The sequence below is a fragment of the Heterodontus francisci genome, chromosome 35 (assembly GCF_036365525.1).
Source record: "Heterodontus francisci isolate sHetFra1 chromosome 35, sHetFra1.hap1, whole genome shotgun sequence".
In the NCBI taxonomy this organism is placed as follows: domain Eukaryota; kingdom Metazoa; phylum Chordata; class Chondrichthyes; order Heterodontiformes; family Heterodontidae; genus Heterodontus; species Heterodontus francisci.
Window position 1 is genome coordinate 57804603 of NC_090405.1, and position 18125 is coordinate 57822727.

The following is an 18125-nucleotide window of genomic DNA, read 5'->3' on the forward strand; positions in this document are numbered from 1 at the left end:
GGGTGCAAAGAATAGTTCTTTGGTGGATTTCAGAGGTAATGGTGCAGGGGTGAGAAGAGAATCCATTGCAGCACATTCTCTGGCTGTAATTGAATAAGTAAGAATAGAACAAAGTGAGGCAGTCCCACTGATGCTGGACAATGGAGGAGAGGCATTGGAGCAGGATGGTATAGTTGACCATGTCAAAGGCTACAGAAAGGTGGCAGAGGCAGCTGGATGGTATCAATCTTAGTTACAATATAAAAACAGAAAATGCTGGAAATACTTAGCAGGTTATGCAGAATCTTTGAAGAGAGAGACAGAATAAATGTTTCAGGTTTTAGGCAGTGAGAGGATACATCTGCCTGATTGAGACATTGGCAGAGTGAAGTTGGAAATTTGGTGCACGTGGTAAGTTCTCCAGTTTAAATTTTAGATTGAGTCAGGCTTTAAATCTCCTGGTTAGGTAAATAGCCTTGTTAAACAGGAAGCAGCCAGCATTGGCAGTTATATGTCAATCAGTTTAAAGTAGTTAGGTTCAATAGTTGTTAATTATTGTAGCAAAAAGCCGAGCTAGTTGGTGAGTCATCAGAATCTCTATATAAAGCAGACTAATTTCTTCACCAAACTTACACGCAGTGAGAGGATACATCTGCTTGAGTTAGACATTGCCAGAGTGAAGTTGGAAATTTGGTGCAGAGGGGAAAAGAGGAGCTCCTTTTTCTATTTTTTTTTTTTTATTCTCCAGCAGCTGGTGAGTCTTCTTCCTCTGACTCCAAGGTCGGTGAGTGCAACTTTCTATTACTTCAGCTGTGTGAATTCTTAACTAATTGACTAATTAAACTAAATAAGGTTGTATGGAGATGGCAGGGCTGATGGTGTGCTGCAATTGCAGCATGTGCGAATCTATGGAATGCACTGCAATCCTGGACAACCACCTCTGTAGTAAGTGCCTGCATCTTGTATGACTTCAGCTGAGAATTGCTGAGCTGGAGACTGAGTTGCAGACATTGTGGAACATCAGCAAGGGGTAGAGTTACCTGGACACTTTGTTCCAGGAGGCAGTTACATCCCTTAGAGTAGGGAGAACATTAGAGATGGCCAGTGATCAAGGTGCGACGTCCTTGCTACCTGTGTGGATGAGGACAAGGGCTGCAAGGTGGATGAGCGGATTGACCATGGCAGCAAGGTGAAGGATGCCATTCCAGTGGGGGGAGTGAAGAGGAATGTGGTGGTAATAGGAGACAGTATGGTCAGGGGGATAGATACTGTTCTCTGCACCTGTGACCGGGAGCTCCAACAGCTGTGTTGCCAGCCCAGTGCCAGGGTTAAGGACATCTCCAGCCGTGAGGAGAGGAACCTGGAGGGGGAGGATCCAGTTGTCGTGGTCCATGTTTGAACCAATGACATAAGTAGAACCAGAAATGATCTGCTTAGAGAATTTGAGGAGTTAGCATCCAAACTAAAATGCTGAACATCAAAGGTAATCATCTCTGGATTATTACCTGAGCCATGTGCAAATTGGCACAGGGTTAAGGAAATTGGAGAACTAAACACATGGCTCAAAGAGTGGTGTGGGAAGAAGGGGTTTCGATTCTTGGGGCACTGACATCAGTACTTGGGGAAGAGTGAGCTATTCTGTTGAGATGGACTTCACTTGAACTGGGCTGGGACCAGTGTCCTGGCCAATTGCATAACTAGGGTTGTGGAAAGGGCTTTAAACTAACCGACGGGAGGGAGGGTTTGGGTAAAGGAAAATTTAGAAATCCAAAGAGAGGTCAGAGCATCGGAGCAGGATAGTGATGTGGGACAGGAAGGGACAGAGTTTAACAGAAATTGTGCATTGGTGAGTAAGGACATTGCAGGGAATAGAAGTAAAAAAAAAAATGAAATTAAATTTCCTTTATCTGAATGCATGAAGCATCTGTAATAAGATAGATGAACCAGTGGCACGAATAGAGGTAAATGATCCAGATCTAATTGCCATTACCGAGACATGGTTGCAAGGAGATCAAGGTTGGGAAGTGAATATTCCAGGGTACACAATATTGCAGAGAGACAGACAGACAGAATGGCAAAGGACAAGGGGTAGCCCTGATAGTAAAGGATGACATAAGGACATTAATAAGAAGGGATCTGGCTTCAGAAGATCATGAAGTAGAATCAGAATTTGGGTGAAAATTAGGAAAAGCAGAAAACACTGGTGGGAGTAGTTTATATGCCCCCTAACTGTAGTTATATTATTGGACAGAACATTAAACAGGAAATTATTGGAGCTTGGAACAAAGTTAACGTATTAATTGTGGGGGAGTTGAATCTGCATATAGACTGGGACAATCAAATTGGCAACAGTGGTTTAGAAGATGAATTTGTAGACTGTTTTCCTGACAGTTTCTTGGAGCAATACTTTGTAGAGCCGACTAGGGTTAAAGCTATCTTAGACCTCGTATTGTGTACTGAAACAGGGTTAATTAGCAATGTTGTAGTAAAAGATCCACTGGGAAATAGTGAGCATAATGCTATTGAATTTCATGTTAAGTTTGAAAATGACACATTTCAATCACAAATAAGAATCTTAAACTTAAACAAAGCCAAGATGAAGATATGAGGGGAGAACTGGCTAAGGCTAATTGGGTAAATAGACTGGAAGGTATGGCAGTAAATGAACAGTGGGAAGTATTTAAAGGAAACAATTCAAAGGGTTCAACAAAAGTACATTCCATTCTAAAACAAAAACTTGTCAAGAAAGACCCATCCACGACTCACTCAGTAAGTTAAGGAGAGTATTAGACTAAAAGAAGAGGCTTACAATGTTGTAAAAATGTTGCAAGTCTGAAGATTGGGAGTGACTTAGAAACCAGCAAAGGGCCACCAAAAGGTTGATAAGGGAAAAAATAGAATGAGAGTAAACTAGCCAGCAATATTAAAACCGATTTTATGTACTTATAAAAGTTCTTGCAAAGGAAGAGAGTAGCTAAAGTAGACGTTGGTCCCTTAGAAGCAGAGGCAGGAAAAATCATCCTGGGGAATGAAGAAATGGCAGAGGCATGGAACAAACATGTTTGTGTCTGTCTTCACAGTGTAAGACACAGGTTCCATTACCAGAAATAGGCAGTAACCTAGGGGCTAAAAAGAGTGATGAAATTGATATCAGCCGAGAAGAAATATTGGAGAAACTTGAGGGACTAAAATCTGACAAGTCCCCAGGACCAGATGGCCTACACCCGAGGGTTCTAAAAAAGATAGCTGCAGAGATAGTGGGTGCACGAGCTATGATTTTCCAAAATTCCTTCGAGTCAGGAATGGTCCCATCAGATTGTAAATTGGCAAATATTACACCGCTTTTCAAGAAAGGAGGGAGCGAACTACAGGCCAGCTAGCCTAACATCAGTCATCGGGAAGATGCTAGGAACTATTATTAAAGAAGTCTTAACAATGCACTTAGAAAAGCTCAGTATGATTAGAACATGTCAGCATTGGTTTACTAAAGGGAAATCCTGTCTGACTAATTTATTAGAGTTCTTTTGAGGATGTAGTTAGTAGGGTAGATAAAGGGGAACCAGTAGATGTAGTATACTTGGATTTTCAAATCTGAGTCCACGAAAAGATCAGCCATGATCTTATTGAATGGCGGAGCAGGCTCGAGGGGCCGGACGGCCTACTCCTGCTCCTTGTTCTTATGATCTTATAAGGTGCCATATAAAAGATTAATTGGCAAGATGACTTGGATGAAGAGGCAGAGAGTAATGTATCTACGTTTGCTGATGATACAAAGCTCGGTGTAAAGGTAAGAACATAGAGAGGCTGCAAAAAGATATAGACAGGTTTAGTGAGTGGGCAACAAGATGGCAAATGGAGGATAATGTAGGGAAGTGTGAAGTTGTTCACTTTGGTCATTTAAAAATAGAATGTTTTTTAAAAGTTGTGCAACTGTAAGTGTTGATGTTCAGAGAGACTTGTGGGTACTTGTACAAGGAATGCACAAAGTTAACATGCAGGTGCAGCAGGCTATTAGGAAGGCAAATGGCATGTTGGCCTTTACTGCAGGGGAATTGGAGTACAAGAATAAAGACATCTTAACTAAAATTGTACTGGGTGACACCTGGAATACTGTGTGCAGTTTTGGTCTCCACATTTAAGAAAGGATATACTTGCACTGGAGGCAGTGCAGTAAAGATTTACTAAATTGGTCACTGGGATGAGGGGGTTGTCCTATGATGAGAGGCTGAGTAAATTAGGAACTATATTCTCTGGAGTTTAGAAGAATGAGAGGAAATTTAATTGAGACATAGAAGATTCTGAAAGGGCTTGATAGGATAGAAGCTGAGAGATTGTTTCCACTGGTTGGGGAACCTAGAATGCAAGGGCATAGTCTCAGGACTGAGAGGAGGAGAAATTATTTCACTCAAAGGGTTGTGAATCTTTGGAATTCTGTACCCCCAGAGGGTTGTGGATACTCCGTCGTCGAATACATTTAAGACTGGGATACACAGACTTTTGGTCTCGCAGGGAATCAAAAAATATGGGGAGCGGGAAGGAAAGTGGAAATGAAGCTCAAGATCAGCCATGATTGTATTGAATGGCAGAGCAGGCTTGATGGGCCATATGGTCTAATCCTGCTCCTATTTCTCATGATGTTGACCTTCAGTTCAGTTATCAATCTAAAACAGTGGTTGTCAAAGTGTCTTCCGGGGTCGTGGGCTGGTCCAAAATGCAAGTAACTGGCGTGCAACACCAAGGCCGAGGCCATACAAGAAAAGAGGCCATATGAGAGAATAGGCCTGAACCCTCATTCCCACGACCTGCATAACATCGCACAACCAGATGTCCCGCATGCAGGGCATGAGTTGTCATAAGCGGAAGCAATGACAATGTATTTTTACAAGCATGATTTATGTTACTGTTACAACATACAAATGTGAGATTAGATTTTCAACACTTGCGGGGCTGAAAACAAGAGAAACCAGCTGAACGACATGAGACTGAAGCTCTGCAGTTTAGAATCTGACATCACCTCATTCGTGTTTCATCAAAAGCAGCACTGCTCTTCCCAATAATTCTGTGAGTCTTTTTTGCAGTGGCAAGCGAAACTAGGTAGGGTAGGACCAGTAGGTGGTCTCTGGGGTCTTTTGCCTCACTTAAGTGGTCTGCAGATGAAGAGGTTTGAGAACCAGTGACCCAAAATGTTTTAACTCTGTCTCTCTCTCCACATATGCTTCCTGAACTGCTGAGTATTTCCAGAATTTCTGTTTTTATTTCAGACTTCCAATGTCAGGAGTATTTTACTTTTGATTAGTGACTTGATGTTTGCTCTTCTGCAGTTAAAAAAACTGCCAGTTGCAGTACACTCCAAGCCAAGTGATTGCCCCCTTTTTGTTTTTAAGTTCTACCCATATGGCCTGATTTGAGGAACCTTCTAAGATATCATGCCTCCTTACTGCAGTAATTGACTCCTTGATCAACAGTCCAATACCATTTCATCTTCTACACCCTCCTCTGTCACGCCTGAAAATTCTATACCGTGGAATATTGAGCTGCCGATCCTGCCCCCCTCTCAACCATGTCTGTGATAGCAATAATATCAAATTCCCATGTGTTAATCAATGCCCTCAATTCATCCCCTTACTAGTAAAACTCTTTGCATTAAAATAGATGCAATCCAGCCTTGCATTGTTCGCTTCTGCCTTAACAGGTCTATATTTACTCTGCCTTCCAGACTGACGCAGTTTCTCTTCTATATTTGACTGTGCATCACCCCCTACTGTACCTCCACTCTGTATCCCATCCCCCTGCCAAATTAGTTTAAACTCTTTTTTCCGCCCCCCACCGCCTCCGCCAGCAGCCCTAGCAAACCTTCCAGCAAGGATGTTGGTCCCGTTCTGGTTCAGGTGCAACCCGTCCAACTTGTACAGATCCCACCTTCGCCAGAAGCAGACCCAGTGATCCAGGAAGCTAAAGCCCTCCCTCCTGCACCATCTCCTCAGCCACGCATTCATCTGCTCCATCCTCCTATTCCTATATTCACTAGCACGTGGCACCGGGAGTAATCCAGAGATTACAACCTTTGAGGTCCTGCTTTTTAATCTGTTACCTAGCTCCCTAAATTCTTGTTGCAGGACCTCATCCCTCTCTCTATCTATGTCGTTGGTACCAATGTGTACCATGACTTCTGAGTGTTCACACTCCCCTTTCAGAATGTCCTCAGCCGCTCTGTGACATCCTTGACCCGAGCACCAGGGAGGCAACATACCATCCTGGAGTCACGTTTGCGGCCACAGAAACGCCTATCTGTACCCCTTGCGATAGAATGCCCTATCACTATAGCCCTGTCACTTTTCTTCCTCCCCTCCTGTGTAGCTGAGCCACCCATGGTGCCATGAACTTGGCTCTTGCTCCTTTCCCCTGAGCCAACACCCCCAACAGTATCCAAAGCAGTATATCTGTTAGAGAGGGGGATGGCCAGAGGGGACTCCTGCACTACCTGCCTTCCTCGACTCTGCCTTGTGGTCACCCATTCCCTTCCTGCCTTTGCATGTTGATGTTGTGAATTGGCATAAAATGTGATAAAGGTGAGAAACTGTAATCACCACAAACCACGAAAAGGCTCCCGCTTCACATGTCAGAATGTTGTTAGCATTCTCCAGGCCCAGATGTTTTATCAAAGTGGTGAGATGTGATTGTCTTTGACTAAAAGGCTGAGGAGACAAAAACATAAATTGCAACTTTTTTTTTGTTTTCCAAGGAAGAAGCAGCTGCATTTCATACTGGAGGGGAAAGGAAAGAAATCTGGGGTCACCTTGGAGGAGACAAAGGACAGTATAAAGCTTGGAGGTGAGACAGTGGGCCGAGCCATCCTGAATTACTCCAATAAGGACATCACCACTGAACAATTCAAGGTAAACACATCTCAAAGTTACAAATCATTGTTTTATGTGCCACTGACGGTGTCACTGGGCTTATTTTATTGTATTAGCTTCAATACATTATAGGGAAAATCACAATGAAACCAATGCAATGATGTTTGGTAATACACTCAATTTCATCCCTCAAGTCGCTTCTACCTCCTGGGTGCAAATTCTGTCCAGATTTGAGATTAGAGTCTCCCCTGTCTGTTATTTGTAATGGTTCAACATAAAATGAATTTGGGCCAGTTTAACATCTCAGAACTGCCCGTCCATCAGCATATATAAGCAGGGGAGGCAGTGGCATAGTGGTATTGTCACTGGACTGGTAACCTAGCGTATTGCTCTGGGGACATGGGTTCGAATCCCACCACAGCAGAAGATGGAATTTGAATTCAATTAATAAATCTGGAATTAAAACTTAGTCTAATAATGACCATGAAACCATTGTCGATTGTTGTAAAAACCCATCTAGTTCACTTTAGGGAAGGAAATCTGCCATCCTTACCTGGTCAGGCCCACATGTGATTCCAGACCCACAGCAATGTGGCTGACTCTTAAATGTCCTCTGAAATGGCCTAACAAGCCACTCAGTTTTATCCAGCTGCTATGAAGTCAATAAAAAATGAAACTGGACAGACCACCCGTCACTGACCATGGCAAACCCAGCCCTGTTGACCCTGCAAAGTCCTCCTTACCAACATCTGGGGCTTGTGCCAAAGTTGGGAGAGCTGTCCCACAGACTAGTCAAGCAACAGCCTGACATAGTCATACTCACGGAATCATACCTTACAGACAATGTCCCAGACACTGCCATCACCATCCCCGGGTATGTCCTGTCCCATCGGCAGGGCAGAGGTGTCGGCACAGTGATATACAGTCAGGAGGGAGTTGCCCTGGAAGTTCTCAACATCAGCTCTGGACCCCATGAAGTCTCATGGCACCAGATCAAACATGGGCAAGGAAATCTCCTGCTGATTACCACCTACTGCCCTCCCTCAGCTGATGAATCAGTACTTCTCCATGTTGAACAGCACTTGGAGGAAACACTAAGAGTGCAAAATGTACTCTGGGTTGGGAGACCTCAATGTCCATCACCAAGAGTGGCTCGGTAGCAACACGGCTGGCCGAGTCCTAAAGGATATAGCTACTAGACTGGGTCTGCGGCAGGTGGTGAGGGAACCTACAAAAGGGAAAAAACATACTTGACCTCGTCCTCACCAATCTGCCTGCCGCAGATGCATCTGTCCATGACAGTATTGGTGGGAGTGACCACCGCACAGTCCTTGTGGCGACCAAGTCCCGCCTTTACATTGAGGATACCCTCCATTGTGTTGTGTGGCACTACCACTGTGCTAAAAGGGATAGATTTCAAATAGATCTAGCAATGCAAAACTGGGCATCCATGAGGCGCTGTGGACATTCAGCAGCAGCAGAATTGTACTCAACCACAATCTGTAACCTCATGGCCCAGCACATTCCCCACTCTATCATGACCATCAAGCCGGGAGACCAACCCTGGTTCAATGTAGAGTGCAGGAGGGCATGCCAGGAGCAGCACAAGGCATACCTCAAAATGAGGTGTCAACCGGGGGAAGCTATAAGCCAGGACTACTTGCGTGCCAAACAGTGTAAGCAGCATGCGATAGACAGAACTAAGTGATCCCATAACCAACGGATCAGATCTAAGCTCTGCAGTCCTGCCACATCCAGCCGTGAATGGTGGTGGACAATTAAACAACTAACTAGAGGAGGTGGCTGCACAAATATCCACATCCTCAATGATGGGAGAGCCCAGCACATCAGTGCAAAAGATAAGACTGAAGCATTTGCAACAATCTTCAGCCAGAAGTGCCGGGTTGATGATCCATCTCGGCCTCCTCCTGAAGTCCCCAGCATCACAGATGCCAGACTTCAGCCAATTCGATTCACTCCGCGTGATATCAAGGCACTGGATACTGCAAAAGCTACAGGTCCTGACAATATTCCGGCAATAGTACTGAAGACCTGTGCTCCAGAACTTGCTGCACCCCAATGCCAAGCTGTTCCAGAACAGCTACAACACTGGTATCTACCCTGCAATATGGAAAATTGCCCAGGTATGTCCTGTACAAAAAAGCAGGACAAGTCCAACCCAGCCAATTACTGTCCCTACTCTCAATCATCAATAAAGTGATGGAAAGTGTCGTCGACAGTGCTATCAAATGGCACTTGCTTAGCCATAACCTGCTGAGTGACGCTTAATTTGAGTTCCGCCATGGCCACATTACAGCCTTGGTTCAAACATGGACAAAAGAGCTGAACTCGATGCTTTGCAGCATCCTTAAACACGGGTGAGGTCCCGGAGGACTGGAGAATTGCTAATGTTGTCCCCTTGTTTAAGAAGGGTAGCAGGGATAATCCAGGTAATTATAGACCGGTGAGCCTGACGTCAGTGGTAGGGAAGCTGCTGGAGAAGATACTGAGGGATAGGATCTATTCCCATTTGGAAGAAAATGGGCTTATCAGTGACAGGCAACATGGTTTTGTGCAGGGAAGGTCATGTCTTACCAACTTAATAGAATTCTTTGAGGAAGTGACAAAGTTGATTGATGAGGGAAGGGCTGTAGATGTCATTTACATGGACTTCAGTAAGGCATTTGATAAGGTTCCCCATGGTCGGTTCATGGAGAAAGTGAAGTCGCATGGGGTCCAAGGTGTACTAGCTAGATGGATAAAGAACTGGCTGGGCAACAGGAGACAGAGAGTAGTAGTGGAAGGGAGTTTCTCAAAATGGAGACGTGTGACCAGTGGTGTTCCACAGGGATCCATGCTGGGACCACTGTTGTTTGTGATATACATAAATGATTTGGAGGAAAGTATAGGTGGTCTGATTAGCAAGTTTGCAGACGACACTAAGATTGGTGGAGTAGCAGATAGTGAAGGGGACTGTCAGAGAATACAGCAGAATATAGATAGATTGGAGAATTGGGCAGAGAAATGGCAGATGGAGTTCAATCAGGGCAAATGCGAGGTGATGCATTTTGGAAGATCCAATTCAAGAGTGAACTATACAGTAAATGGAAAAGTCCTGGGGAAAATTGATGTGCAGAGAGATTTGGGTGTTCAGGTCCATTGTTCCCTGAAGGTGGCAATGCAGGTAAATAGAGTGGTCAAGAAGGCATACGGCATGCTTTCCTTCATCGGACGGGGTATTGAGTGCAAGAGTTGGCAGGTCATGTTACAGTTGTATAGGACTTTGGTTCGGCCACATTTGGAATACTGCGTGCAGTTCTGGTCGCCACATTTCCAAAAGGATGTGGATGCTTTGGAGAGGGTGCAGAGGAGGTTCACCAGGATGTTGCCTGGTATGGAGGGCGCTAGCTATGAAGAGAGGTTGAGTAGATTAGGATTATTTTCATTAGAAAGACGGAGGTTGAGGGGGGACCTGATTGAGGTGCACAAAATCATGAGAGGTATAGACAGGGTGGATAGCAAGAAGCTTTTTCCCAGAGTGGGGGATTCAATTACTAGGGGTCACGAGTTCAAAGTGAGAGGGGAAAAGTTTAGGGGGGATATGCGTGGAAAGTTCTTTACGCAGAGGGTGGTGGGTGCCTGGAACGCGTTGCCAGCGGAGGTGGTAGATGTGGGCACGATGGCGTCTTTTAAGATGTATCTAGACAGATACATGAATGGGCAGGAAGAAAAGAGATACAGAACCTTAGAAAATAGGCGACATGTTTAGATAGAGGATCTGGATCGGCGCAGGCTTGGAGGGCCGAAGGGCCTGTTCCTGTGCTGTAATTTTCTTCTTTTTTCTTTGTTCTTTGTGAGGTGAGAGTGACTGCCCTTGACATCAAGGCAGCATTTGACTGAGTATGGCATCAAGGAGCCCTACCAAAACGCAAGTCAATGGGAATCAGGGGGAAAACTCTCCGTTGGTTGGAGTCATACCCAGCGCAAAGGAAGATGGCTGTGGTTGTTGGAGGTCAATCATCTCAGTCCCAGGATATCACTGCAGGAGTTCCTCAGGGTAGTGTCCTAGGCCCAACCATCTTCAGCTGCTTCATCAATGACCCTCCTTCAATCATAAGGTCAGAAGTGGGGATGTTCGCTGATGATTGCACAATGTTCAGCACCATTCGTGACTCCTCAGATACTGAAGCAGTCCGTGTAGAAATGCAGCAATACCTGGATAATATCCAGCCTTGGGCTGATGAGTGGCACGAATCTTTCTTGCCACTTAAGTGCCAGGCAATAACCATCTCCAAAAAGCGAAAATCTAACCATCTCCACTTGACATTCAACAGCATTACCATCGCTGAATCCCCCACTATCAACATCCTGGGGGTACCATTAACCAGAAACTGAACTGGAGTAGCCATATAAATACCAGGTTTACAAGAGCATATCAGAGGCTTGGAATCCTGTGGTGAGTAACTCACCTCCTGACTCCCCAAAGCCTGTCCACCATCTACAAGGCACAAGTCAGGAGTGTGATGGAATACTCTCCACTTGCCTGGATGGGTGCAGCTCCAACAACACAAGAAGCTCGACACCATCCAGGACAAAGCAGCCCCCTTGATTGGCATCCCATCTACAAACATTCACTCCCTCCACCACTGATGCACAGTGGCAGCAGTGTGTACCATCTACAAGATGCACTGCAGCAACGCACCTAGGCTCATTAGACAGCACCTTCCAAACCCGCGACCTTTACCACCTAGAAGGACAAGGGCAGCAAATGCATGGGAACAGCACCACCTGCAAGTTCCCCTCCAAGTCGCACACCATCCTGACTTGGAACTATATCGCCGTTCCTTCACTGTCACTGGGTCAAAATCCTGGAACTCCCTTCCTAACAGCACTGTGGGTATACCTACCCCAAATGGACTGCAGCGGTTCAAAAAGGCAGCTCACCACCACCTTGTCAAGGGCAATTAGGGATAGGCAATAAATGCTGGCCTAGCCAGCGACGCCCACATCCCATGAATGTATAAAATAAAATATACTAGTATAAAACAAAGTCACAGGCTCATGTGACAAATAGAAAAGTTGAATCTCAGTGCAATAAGGAATGCCATTCTGTATTTTTACATTTGGACAAAGTAAAAAGTGCTTTATACCTGACCTGAGAAAATTTGATAGTGTGCAAAAAGTGTAAACTGATTCCACTTCTCTGAGCCTATGTTTTAATCTAACATTTGACTTGAGACCCATTTTTTGCTCTTAGTCCTAAGCTACCTTTCCTATTACTTTTAATGCCAGTGAACTAAAGGCAGGACTATTCCTTCGAGGGGGTGATTAAAGTAATTCATTAAATAATGACAATGGCTTCAATTTTTTTCAGGTTAAAATCTCAGATTTACTCAACAATTGCAGTTCAGGTCTTTTAATTGTGTTTCGTTGTATTCATGTGTCAACATAGTTTTATCATCTTGTTAGAAAATCAACAAATAGTATATATTTTGTAGAATTCAACAACTCCGATCATTTTAAGTGAGACTGCTGTAGTTGTGTTTGATCACTGATCTCCAAAGCTGATTGGGCTCTGGTGGTGAAGAGGTACCAATTCCATCTAGATACTTCTCTGTTTAAAAGTGACACGCGCTTCTACTGGCCTACACTTCTCGTGTTCCAGTGACAAAAGAATTGTATGAATCCAGCATCTCTCAATGTCAATGCATTGCTTCACAGAAAGGTTAGATGTGACTTTGCATCTGCCCAACACTAGGTTCCCAGTTTTGCCATGGAGAAATGCAAAGCACAAGTAACATTGTCCATGGGTAAGGTGTCTTGGGGTGACCCTGCACGTATCAGCCAGAACTCTCTCTGAGGGTAACATTGAGGCAGAGGGTGCAAGGAATGGAAAGACTGAACAAATATAGAATATTTATATGTATAAAAATTATTATTTGATAAATCTTTCCTTTTTCTCCCTTATTTAAAATCAGGAAACAAAGATGTTTTGCCAAGTATACGTGCAGGGACTGGTTAAAGACGCTGCCCTTATTGATGTCAAAAATGAATCCCTGCAGAAACTCTGGCCACAGATCTTCATCGAACTAGTGCGGGATTGTGTAATCCAGATGAGCAATAAAAACTCACACATGAAACTGTCCCTGAAGAACATAATGGACCAGAAATGAAGAGAAGAGCAGAACCCCACTTAAACTCTAGTCCAGCATCATACATCCTCTACCACAGCACCTGATACAGTCAAACCTGAATCACAGAATCTCCATTTACAAAGATTATTAACTACAAAGGATTTTTCTTCAGGATTTGTACTTTATTGGAACAAGAATTGTCAAATCCCAGATTTTAACAAACTGGGATTAAGAAACTAAAGTAACATCAGACATGATGAGAGTGCACACATGAAAAGGAAGCCAAAGCCATTCTTAACCTAGTCTTCCACCTTTGGCTGCTGGTATACTCTTAGAGCACTGCAGCAGAACACACTGTCTGCATAGATATTCAGGGACTCCTGGCAGTGAACATATCCAGTATAACCTGCTGACTTTATCCCTTTGTGAGATTAACCCAAAAAATGTGCTGACTGAATGTTTGCTCCTAATAATATGTTATGGTGTGCTGGGACATGGGAGTACTTGTAACCAGAGTTTACAAACTGTGTATTCAAGGTCATTGTCTTCTCTCTTTATTAACAGTGTGGACATCTAGATACATACTGCTCATTGACGATCTCTGTCATATAGTTGTTTGTTACAAGGCCTCAGGCCCCAGCAGTTTAATGATGAATTGTGTGTCAGTGGTGTCTCAGTTAGTAGCACTGTCACCTCCGAGTTAGAAGGCTGTGGGTTCAAGTCCCACTCTAGAGACCTGAGCTCAAAAAACAAGGCTGACACGCCAGTTCAATACTGAGGGAGTGCTACACTATCAGGAGTGCTGTCTTTCACATGAGACATTGTCAAACTGAGGCCCTGTCTGCCCTCTTCAGGTGGACGTAAAACATTCCAGACATTATTTTGAAGAAGAGCAGGGAAGTTATCCCAGGTGTCCTGGCCAATATTTAGCCCTAAATCAACATCACAAAAATAGATTATCTGGTCTTGTCACATTGCTGTTGGTGGAAACTTGCTCTGTGTAAATTTGCTGCCAAGTTTCCTACGTTGCAACAGATTACACTTCAAAAAGTACTTCAGCTGTAAAGTGCTTTGAGTTGCAGTGGTCATAAAAGGCGCTATACAAATGCAAGTCTATTTTTTTTTTCTATTCTCACTAGGGTAGCCTCTTGCCTGGTTTTGAACTGGATAGTCCATTTTCAGTTAAACCTTCTTGTTAAGTGTGAAACTTGAAAACTGGACAGAAAATTATTCTCCTTGGTTGCAAAATGTTATATTTTTTGAAGTCTCATCTGTGATTGAGCCCGTTTCAGGGGTGTGTATGTGTCTAAGCATGATCCAGGGTCATGTGTGTGACCAAGCATGGTTCAGAGTGGAAGATGTGTGCGACTAAGCCTGTTTCAGGGTTGCAAGTGTGAGACTAAGCTTACTCCACAGTCGTATGTGTGACTAAGCCTGTTTCATGGTTGTGAGAGATTAAGCCTGTTTCAGGGTCGTGTGTCTGTATGTGTGAGATTAAGCCTGTTTCAGCATGGTGTATTTGTGTGTGTGTGTATATCACTAAGCATGTTTCAGGGTCATGTGTGTGTGAGACTATGCCTGTTCAGGTTTACACATGTATGAATGGGCTTCATTTATATGTGTGCAATTGGATCCATTCTTTGTACATTGCTTTTTTTTAAAAAGTTCCCTATACTGTCAGGCTTTGGACTGGGAACAAACTGGAAGCCCAGTTTGAGGAAGCATGATTTCTACATTGATTGTGCTTCATGTTATTTGTGTTTTGTCTGGCACCAATATTACCTGTCAAATAGAAAGGGAGATTTTGCAGTATGATGTTTGCCAAATCCACTGCTCGTAACTGAATGAACCTAGTTGCTGGACGTTGGTGTTTTTGTGTGTTTTACCAGACTACTGCAGGGAATTGAGCAATTAGTACGCGCTACTTAGATAATGTTTAATGTTTTAACACAGCCAGTGTCACCTAACAACACTGCAGTCAGAGGAACAGAAGGAGCCCATTCTGCTCCCCGATCCTGTTCTGCATTCAGTTAGATCTGGCTGCTCTGTATCTTGACTCCATATCCTTAACCCAACAGAAATCTATTGATTTCATTAAACGCAAGGCTTCTTTTTGGTGCCTCCACTGCTGTCTGACACTGTTAAAATTAAAATATTATCTAATTGTGTGCTAATTAAAAACAGTCAATGAATGACAAAAGTTTAAATGACACAACTTAGTGAACAGCTATTTATCATGTCATCATGAATTTGATTTGGTGCTGTACAAATATCAAATCAGATCCAATGCTGCTGCAACAATTTAGTCTTGTGTGCATGAGATCAATGCGGACACTGCATGCACAGATGTTGTAGAAATAGAAAGGACCATAGAAAGTTTAAGGCACAGAAAGAGGTCATTTGGCCCATCGTGTCTGTCCCAGTCGAAAAATGATCCACCTATTCAAATGCCACCTTTCAGCTTTTGGTCCGTAGCCCTGCAGTTTACGGCACTTGAGGTGCATATCCAGACTCCTTTTGAATGAGTTGAGGGTCTCTGCCTCAACTACCCTTTCAGGCAGTGAGTTTTAGACCATCACCACCCTCTGGGTGAAAAGGTTTTTCCTCATCTCCCCTCTAATTTTTCTACTAATCACTTTAAATCTATGCCCCCTTGTCACTGACCTCTCTGCTAAGGTGAATAGACCCTTCACCTCCACTCTATCCAGGCCCCTCAATTTTGTACATTTCAATCAGATCTCCCCTCAGCCTTCTCTGTTCCAAGGAGAACAACCCCAGCCTATCCAATCTTTCCTCCTAGCTGCATTTTTCCAGTCCTGGCAACATCCTCATAAATCTCCTCTGTACCCTCTCGAGTACAAATACATCCTTTCTGTAATGAGGTGACCAGAACTGCACACAGTACTCAAGTTGTGGCCTAATCAATGAGTTATACAGGTGTACACATTAGTTCCTAGATTTCAGTCCTCTCCTGCAAAAGATGACAATTTCAGAAAAAAATGCTGAGCTGTACTTTTCAGTTTCTTAGTTGGAGAATTGGCATTTTTGCCTACAATTGTGCTTCATCAAATGGGAATTGATTGTGCATGTGCACGATGGAGATTGTTGTGTATCCCACAATTAACCAGAATTAGTAATTTATTATATTCAAATAGTTATTATTTCAATAATGATTAGAATATCTAATTAAAGATCAGGTAATACTATCCTGATATCGATAATCACACTTATATACTATTTTAATTTTATATAAATACATGCTAGTGGAGCGGCTTGTTTAATTGATAATGTGCTAGCAATGATTTTCAGAAATACATATTTGCTAGCTCACTCTTAACTTCTTAACATTTCTTTCTTGCTCAGTGCTGGTTCTAAAGTAATAAAGTTTTTTTTCAAATTGATTTTTGTTTCATTGTCACTGTTACAATTTGTCCACTCTCCATGGAGAAAGTGCATGCAACCAATGAACAAAAATGTAAGTAATCTGGAAGGTAGCATGCCTAGGGTGAACAATAAACCTCTGACTTAATGGACAAGCCACACACTGATTTAAAAATTAAAAGACAGGACCTCCAGGGTTGTAATCTCGGGATTACTCCCTGTGCCACGTGCCAGTGAGGCTAGAAATAGGAAGATAGTGCAGCTAAACACGTGGCTGAACAGCTGGTGTAAGAGGGAGGGTTTCAGATATCTGGATCATTGGGATCTCTTCAGGGACAGGTGGGACCTGTATAAGAAGGACGGGTTGCATCTAAACTGAAAGGGCACAAATATCCTGGCTGCGAGGCTTGCCAGCGTCACTCGGGAGGGTTTAAACTAGTGTGGCAGGGGGGTGGGAACCAGAGCAGTAGGACAGCAAGTGAAATAAATGAGGGGGAACTAGTTAAATAAGGCCAGTAGGACTAAGAGGAAGAGCAGGCAGGGAGATGTTGCTGAGCACAGCGGGACTGGTGGTCTGAAGTGCATTTGTTTCAATGCGAGAAGTATAACTGGTAAGGCAGATAAACTTAGAGCTTGGATTAGTACTTGGAACTATGATGTTGTTGCTATTACAGAGACTTGGTTGAGGGAAGGACAGGATTGGCAGCTAAATGTTCCAGGATTTAGAAACTTCAGGCGGGATAGAGGGGGATGTAAAAGGAGTGGGGGAGTTGCATTACTGGTTAAGGAGAATATCACAGCTGTACTGCGGAAGGACACCTCGAAGGGATCATGCAGCGAGGCAATATGGGTTGAGCTCAGGAATAGGAAAGGTGCAGTCACGATGTTGGGGGTTTACTACAGGCTTCCCAACAGCCAGCGGGAGGTAGAGGAGCAGATATGTGGACAGATTTTGGAAAGATAACCGTGTTGTAGTGGTGGGTGATTTTAACTTCCCCGATATTGACTGGGACTCACTTAGTGCTAGGGGCTTGGATGGGGCAGAATTTGTAAGGAGCATCCAGGAGGGCTTCTTGAAACAATACGTAGATAGTCCAACTAGGGATGGGGCTGTACTGGACCTGGTATTGGGGAATGAGCCCGGTCGAAGTTTCAGGAGGGGAGCATTCCGGGAACAGTGACCATAATTCCATCAGCTTTAAGGGACTTGTGGATAAGGATAAGAGTAGTCCTCGGGGGGGGAAGGTGCTAAATTGGGGGAAGGCTAATTATAACAATATTAGGCAGGAACTGAAGAATTTAGATTGGGGGCGGCTATTTGAGGGTAAATCAACATCTGATTGCAGCAGCTTATTCGGGAGCAGAGAGTGCGAGCGAGTGATCAGCTGGGAAGGTCAGTTTCAAAGTAAACTTAATTTCCTTTAGTTTTCGGCGGAGACCAGGGGGCTGCTGGGTAAATAAAACCCGATATATTTGGGCCGTTTAAAATAACTTGCCTTTCATTGCAGCAGCTTATTCGGGAGCAGAGAGTGCGAGCGAGTGATCAGCTGGGAAGGTCAGTTTCAAAGTAAACTTAATTTCCTTTTGTTTTCGGCGGAGACCAGGGGGCTGCTGGGTAAGTAAGTCCTATATATTTGGGCCGTTTCTGAACCCGAGACACTACACGGGTAGTGTCTCCCAACCGCCCTCCTCCTCCAACCAAAAGAAAAGGACTCAGTGGTGTGTAGATAAGGTAAGGCTTTTTCTATTTCTCTTTTTTTTTTATCGTGTGATT

General features: G+C 43.9%; 1 protein-coding gene across 11 annotated transcripts in view; it reads left to right on the forward strand.

Annotated features, from left to right (window-relative positions):
- LOC137350732 (leucine-rich repeat-containing protein 49) overlaps positions 1-16339 on the forward strand; it is a 422174-nt gene extending 405835 nt beyond the window's left edge. For 10 of the 11 annotated variants that reach the window (XM_068015697.1, XM_068015702.1, XM_068015700.1 and 7 more), the window contains 2 exons: positions 6722-6875; positions 12815-16339. In XM_068015697.1, the coding sequence (XP_067871798.1) occupies positions 6722-6875; positions 12815-13009 (349 nt within the window). In that variant the 3' untranslated portion in view covers positions 13010-16339. Of the gene's footprint in view, positions 1-727; positions 764-6721; positions 6876-12814 lie in introns of those variants that run through there. The other variant, XM_068015705.1, reaches the window with a different exon arrangement.
- Positions 16340-18125: the final 1786 nt, after the last annotated feature.